A 7,665-nucleotide genomic window follows, 5' to 3' on the forward strand; every position below is an offset into this window, starting at 1 on the left:
TGTTTAATAAAGAGAGAAAGATAATAGTATGGAATTATTACGTCAGTGATCCAAATCAGAGGATTATTTCTTTATAAAGTGGATCATCTTTTTATTATTTATTTATTTATTTGCTTTTTGTGCGCTCGCGGACATCGCTCGTAAAGGATTACCGGGATTGTGTTAAGTGAAAAATATTCGAATCTCGTCTCTGTTGATTTGTGAGAAAGTGTTCCCCGATTAAATAACGTCAGGAGGGAAAGATCTATCGAATGAATAAACGAGGATAAAAAAAAAGGCGGGAAGAAACGAATCTGAAAAAAGAGAGAGAGAGAGAGAGAGAGAGAGAGAGAAAGGAAGAAAATTGGGGAAGAAGAAAAAAGGATAAAAAAAGAAAAAAAGAAGAAAGAGGAATAAAGTGTATTCTGTTAGGAGTGCCAAAGAAAAAGTTTGCGGTCGAGCTACGGGGAATGGTGATGCGGTAGTCGAGGGATTCCCCAAGGAAAGACATGAGGGCGGTCGCCGCCTACGTCCTATTCCTTGCCCAGCTAATACAGGTAATGCGTGCGTCGCGTGTCCCCTCTTACCTTATAACAGTTCTATCCGTTAACACCGTCAATATTCTCTTCCGTATTATACTGATATGGGCATAAACTACGTTCAATGTCGTAAAGAGAAACGAATTTATCTATTTTTCTGTTTTTTCTTTTTTTTTTTCTTTTCTTTTCTTTCTTCCTTTTTACGGTCTCATTTAAAACGAATTTCAATCCTTAATAATTATATTTGTTGATCTTTTTATAAAAAAAAAAAAAAAAAAAAAAAAAAAAAAAGAGAGAAAAAATTCTCTTTCTTTTCTATTTCCTCGTCGATCATAATTGATAGAAATAAGATGAATGAAACGTTCGACGACGTAGATAATTATTATCGTCGAAATTAATTGGTCTAGATTTTTTTGTCGTCTTTTTTTTTATCTTCCTTTCTCTTCTCTTCTCTATCTCGAAACCTTTCGAGGAAGATACCGCGAAAGAGATGAGACCAATCGAAAAATCAAAACGATACGCGGCAGTAGTTATTTTCGATCGGCTACCGACCAAGTCGGCTAACGTCTTTGAGTGAACGATTATTATTCTGAGAAGAGCGTGTGTTTATATGTCGTTCTGAAAGGTACCACTCGTTGAAATTTAAGTGCAGGTTGTCCGCCGTCGGTAGACTCTTTGAATGTTCCGGAGCATGAGTTTTTACACGATTTATCTTGACGTTTTATCAATCGATCACCAAGTAGAAACTTTAAGGAGAGGTTTTGTACTTCAGACGCATCTAACGATGCGTACCAAAGAGGCTTCATACGCACGAATAGTACAAAAGAAACTCTCTCACGAAAATAGATAGCTCTTATGGTCTATTAAAAATAGATACTCTTCATGCTTACGTGTTTGCACGCTTTCAAAGATATTCTTTATTATTAGAATATATCAATGCTTTCGAATCGAATATTACTCTTCGTAGAGTTTGGCGTGATATTTAGAGAGGAGAAGAAAAAAGAAAAGAAAAAAAGAAAAAAGAGAGAAGCAAAAAAAACATTTGCGCATTAAGAATAATTCTAAATCACATGTCTTATATTATATTGTTAAATGTACGTGCAATCATGAATTTAAAATCGTTTATGCGAACATAAAAGAAAATCGTCAATGTTACGTTATTGATTCTACAATCGCATCTTTCACAAGAATATCTGTTGCAATGCGATTAGTAATTGGTATAAACGTTGAATCCGTCGAATCGTCGGGTAATCTTGTTTTAAATATCCACGTACCTGGATTTATCGAGTATGAAAGAAATACGAGTGAGAGAAAAATCACTATTTTTTTCTTTTTTTTCTTCCTTTTATCAAAAGGAGAGAAAGTTACGTGAATATAACAAGTATCGTCATAAAATATTATTGGAAACGCAGTTTCATTATAGGAATATGTACGAATGTATTATATATATATATATATATATATATATATATGCATACATACATACATACGTACTTACGTAAGTACGTAAGTACGTACGTAGGTAGGTAGGTACGAACAGACTCGTAAACACCTACTTAGGCGAAGAAAGCTCATTTTTTAAAAAATATTATCCAAGTTGCAATGTATACTTCTACGAAAGCTTGACTTTCACATAGCATATATCGTATATAACTTATGACACGCTTGTAATTAATAATTATCGAGGATATTTACAATTTATAGTGAGAAAATGCGTCAACGAATGGTGTTATGTTTTATGGAAAGTCTACGAAATTAAATTCTCTGAACGATCAAGCGAATGTTTTCGGTCGATTAATTTGAAAATATGTAAATTTAACGTTTCTACGGTAAATTACGTCACTAGTATTACGTACTATCAATAATTATCAAATTATAATTAATTGTACGCCGTTAGACGGGTACCCGTACACGGCGTAAAGGCGATAAGAAAGAATGAAAGAAAAAGAAAGAGGGAGAAAGAGAGGGAGAGAGAGAGAGAGAGAGAGAGAGAGAGAGAGAGAGAGAGAGAGAAAGAGAAAGAGATTGAATGATCATTTATTGATCACATATATTACAGCAAATCAGCGCGTTAAACTACTTTAAAGTGGAGCGATTAGATAAATACGGGGACGATTAGGGAGTATGAATCATTGGCCGCGTACGATTTATTGAATTACCTTTTCTTCTTAAGCATTAAAACACTTTCGGCAGCGGAGATAACGCCTTCGAAAAATGGCCGGTACGAATCATGCCATTATGTATAGCTTTACTCTTTGCTAAATCGACTTCGATTAATTTTTATTTTTTTATTTCTTTTTTTCTTTTCTTACTTTCTTCCTTTCGAATAAATAAACAAATAACGAAATATTTGGATTTTTCTTCGATTACGTAATATAACACGAAACCCCTTTCGTAACTCATTCGATCCATCGAAATTGATCTAAATACTTTTTGTCTCTTAGTATAACGAATGCATCTTAGAAATGTAAAAGCGTCGTGAGTTTCTTTTCTTACATGTATTTGCATAGTGTGTATATATATATATAGATATAGATATGTGTGTATACATGTATAGAGTAACGTTATCTGTATACACCTTTTACAACCTTTTCTGCGATAGAAACGATGCGCTTGCGTAATAGCCATTCACCTGCCAAATGTCGGTAAAAGTTTAACGTTCAAACTCCCCTCCCTCGAACCCCTTACCCTCAACCTCAACTTCCCCGTTTGATAATCATTGTCTGCAACGTAGGACCGTTGAAAATTTCATTCGCTATGTTTAATCGTTTTCGTTTAATCGATTTATCCATTTCTTCATACCCCTTTCTCTAACATATTTATATATTTATAAGGATCGTGAGATACAACGGTCAATTTATTAAGTGTAACGATTGACATTTAACGATTGACGATTCGCAAGGGACAACTCGTTTTTGAGTGGATCCATTGCCGTGAAAGAGTAAATCATTTCTTTTTTATTTATTTATTTATTTATCTTTTTTTTCTTGTTTTTCTTTTTTTCTTTTTTTTTTTTTTATGTAACCATTAAATTATACAACATCGTGAATAGAAACTTTACTTTCTGAATAAAACTCATTAAAATGTGCAAACATATCTCTCTTTCTCTCTCTCTCTCTCTCTCTCTCTGTTCATTTATAAAAGTTAGTAACATAACGAAAAGAGAATAAATAAATAAATAAACAAGTAAATAAACGTGTTTAACATTACGTCTAATCTGGAACTTTAAAATTCGACATGTTACCTACTTCTTCTTCTTCTGTTTTTTTTCTTTTTCATTTCGCGAAGTAATAAAAAAGTAGCCATTAAGTTTTAACAACCTAGAGATTGCCCATCTGTCGACATTTTTATTATATCGTTATCTACCTATAATATCGATGAATTTTATTTATCCTGTAAACATCGTGTATCTACCTACGTGCGATCAACATACATCCTTTTTCTTTTTTTTTTTCTTTTTATTATTATTATTATTATTATTATTATTATTATTATTATTATTTTCTTAAACCGTATACAAGCCTTTCTCTTCGATCTTGTGATAAAGGTTAATATGATGAATTCACGGAGAAAGTTACCGTCGAGTTTTGTCGCTCGCTTGGGATCGTCGTAAGGATGCGGTTCTGGTATACGTAGCTAATGTCGCGTCGGACGAATGCACTGTCTCACGGCGTTTCATGTTTCTTCATATTTCTCTCTCTCTCTCTCTCTCTCTCTCTCTCTTTCTCTTTCTCTCTCTCGACTGTTGCACAAGGATAGAAGGACGGCACTTACATCCTTCTGCTTGTTCTCTCTCCATCAGTACGGTCATACATATATACGTACGTAGGTAAGTACTTAGGTACCGGCAAGCGAGCACGCTTCTCTTTTTCGTTGTCTAGTCGAGTATAGTTATTCATCTTCCGACTATGTTAGGAAGAAGGAAGACCTACGTTGATAATTTGTAAGACGTAAATTCTTCTTCTCTTTCTCTCTCTCTCTCTCTCTCTCTTTCCTTCCCCTTCTTCTCTCTATTTATATCCATATCTATATCTATATCTATATCTATATATTTCTTTTTTTTCTTTTCTTTCAGTGAAATCTTCTATTAAATCCCGTTGCTTAAGACTCGTTTGATGGTACACGAAATCGACGCTTTCATGGCGGCCGCAGCACAGCGGTCCAGCGCTAGTGAGCGCATCCGGTCTCCCGTTCGTCGTCGTTCTCGCAAGAACAATAATAGATGCTTAGGAGAAAGAAAATCTGTTTCTGCTGCTGTTACTGCACCAGCAGCAGCAACAGCAGCAGCAGCAGCAGCAGCAGCATCTCGTTCGAGAGTTTATAAAGAAGGGGAAGCATCGGTTATCTCTCTTAGAAATGACTTTCGAAGAAGAGAAAGGAGAGCGTGTGCTCTCGAAGGGTTCCCGAACGATTTCAGACCTAGCCACGTAATTAAGCGCTACTCTGCTCTCTTTCAATTACAGCCTCAGCTGGAATCACCGTTATAACGTTGTTCGAACGTTCCAAGAACTCCGACGATTCGAATTTTATCTTAAAAACGACAGACATCTCTCTCTCTCTCTCTCTCTCTCTCTTTTTCTTATTTTATTGTATTCGTCTTGTCTCGTACAGAAGAGAAAGAGAGAGAGAGAGAGAATCTGGTTAGGTTCACGTAATCCTAGCTCTCTCTCTCTCTCTCCCTCTCTCTCTAAATACCAAGAGAACGGTAGTAAATCCCGTGGGATAAGAAAAAAAAAAAAAAAAAAAAAGATTGGCCCGCTTTCAAGGGTCTACTTTTCGTTAGACGTCAGAAGATAAAAGAGTCTTTTGCTTCTTACGTATTTTTCTCCTTAAGGGAACTTCTTTCTTTCTTTCTCTCTTTTTTTTTTTTTTTTAATCCCTAGAGAGGTTTCTACGGATAAAAAAAAAAAAAAAAAAAAAAAAAAACAAAAAAAAACAAAAAATGAACGAAAAGATCTTTACCTACAGATGTCTAGATAGTACATTATATATATATATATATATATATATATATATATATATATATATATATATATATATATATATATATACTTATATAAATCATTTCCGATTGTCGCATTGGTTGTGCGTGGAGTTACGAATAATAATAATAATAAAAAAAAAAAAAGAGAAAGAAAAGTAAAAAAAAAAAAGGTACGGAATCAAAGATTTCTCTTAAAAAGCGATGAAGACGAAGAAGGATCGAAGGAGAACTGAGAGAAGAGGGAAAGATGGAGAAGAAGAAGAAGAAGAAGAAGAAAAGGAAAAAGGTATCTCCTCGCGCGAGGGAGATTATTAAGCTCGAAAATCGCGGTGCTGCTTCTCTCGCTTCTTCCCGCAATTATCGTAAACCCCCGTTATGGCGGACGGGAGATCGATCTCTCTCCTGTGGCGCGCATACGTTCGAGATTCTTGAACGTCGAAGAGCAAGTTTGCTCGCTCGTTCGCTCGCTCGCTCGCTCGCTCGTTCGTTCGCTCGTTCATTCGTTCGTTCGTTCATTCGTTCGTTCGTTCGTTCGTTCGTTTGTTCGCCGCTCATCTCACACGCGCGTTCGCGTTCTCTCGTTCTCTCTCTCTCTCTCTCTCTCTCTCTCACGCGCGCGCACGCTCGCGCCAAGATTCGCTTCGGCGAGTTTTATCGGGCCGACGCAGCTACGCCGCCTTTAATAATAATTCATCGTCTCCCGTCGGAGAGCGGCTTAATTACCCTGCTGCGAACGTGCTCTCTTCTTCTCTCTTCTTTGGTCTCGATGAGTCGACCGTGAACGGCGGCATCGAAAAATCTACGCGTACCGGTTAATTTTCGTGAATCACCTTAGATAGGTCAAACAAAAAAAGAAAAAGAAAAAAAAAAAAAAAGAACTATTTCCTATTATCATTTAGTAAAAAGGTATATATATATATATATATATGACACGACGGACAGAGAAAAAATATAAATAATATTTCTTTTTCTTCGTTTTCTTTTCTCTCTCTTTCTCTCTCTTTCTCCCCTTATCCACAACTTCGTACGATTTCGAATTTATTCAGATTTTTCTGAGATCTTTCGATCGATCAAATTGTCGTTTAACTTAGGAATCGATTATCCGTAATCTTCTATCTTCTCCGGCACCTCTCACCCTCTACTCTCTTTTTCACCCTCGTGATTTATCGTCGATAATTGGAACGTATACTCTATGAACAAGCACTTTTTATATTTCTTTTTCTCTTACACATACACACACACATACACACACACACACAGAGTTACGTTCTTCTAAAATAAAAATAATCATTAAAAAGTTATCAATCCAGTGTCGTTCGATTAGTTACACCTTGATTTTTGCATAATACCTACTATGTTATCAAAGTATTTAACCCTCTGGCAACTTGCTTTAATCGTTATCGATGCATCATCGCACGAAAGCAAGTGTTAGGCTGAGGGTTTTTTTTTTCTTCTTTAAATTTTCTTTTTGTTTCTTTATTTTGGATTTGAAGAATTTCATTCAACATATACAATTTATTCTTGAAATTTATATTCTTCAAATGGAAAAATATCTAGGTACATATATATATATATATAATACATAAAATATTTTCGTGAAGAGACGTCTTCGTATCATCTACTATATGATTAATCATTGGACCGTATGATTAATACGACAATCTCGATCAGAATCAGTGAAGTTTTCAGTATGTGTAATTCGACTTCGTCGACCTTAATTTCGGTATATCACGAACGTAGACCTCCGCCTGTAGGTAATTAATTAAAAGACATAAACTCGCCCCGAGAAATCGACCGGGACCATCTTCGAATTGGCTACGCTTCCGTTACGGTCATTTTCCTTTTCCAGAGATTATAATTAATAATAAATCGATTAAGTTGAAAAAAAATTTCAAACGAAATGAAGATGGAAGATCTCGTTGTTGTACTCCGCAAAAATTAATCATACGTGTTATATCGTATCGATAAAAATTTTGTAATGATTTCTTCTTTCCATTTTTTTTTTTTTTTTTTTTTTTTTTTTTTTTTTTAATAACGTTTCTCTAAATCAACATTCTTCATCAATTTCAAAAGTGAATAATATCATGGGAAACGGGAAACTGTACGCAAGATTGTCAGACTAAGTCGAAAATATTTCTTTTAGTCGATTGCATCATTATCGAA

At 35.0% G+C, this 7,665-nt stretch overlaps 1 protein-coding gene across 2 annotated transcripts in view; it reads left to right on the forward strand.

The window, feature by feature from the left end:
* Positions 1-7,665, forward strand: part of LOC124431605 (protein jagged-2) — a 44,217-nt gene that overhangs the window by 1,446 nt on the left and 35,106 nt on the right. The window contains exon 1 of one of the 2 annotated variants that reach the window (XM_046979699.1): positions 1-536. This exon is cut by the window's left edge and continues 1,446 nt beyond it. In XM_046979699.1, coding sequence (XP_046835655.1) covers positions 489-536 — 48 coding nt within the window. In that variant the 5' untranslated portion in view covers positions 1-488. Of the gene's footprint in view, positions 537-4,629; positions 4,946-7,665 lie in introns of those variants that run through there. The other variant, XM_046979698.1, reaches the window with a different exon arrangement.

The sequence above is a fragment of the Vespa crabro genome, chromosome 22 (assembly GCF_910589235.1).
Source record: "Vespa crabro chromosome 22, iyVesCrab1.2, whole genome shotgun sequence".
Lineage (NCBI taxonomy): Eukaryota > Metazoa > Arthropoda > Insecta > Hymenoptera > Vespidae > Vespa > Vespa crabro.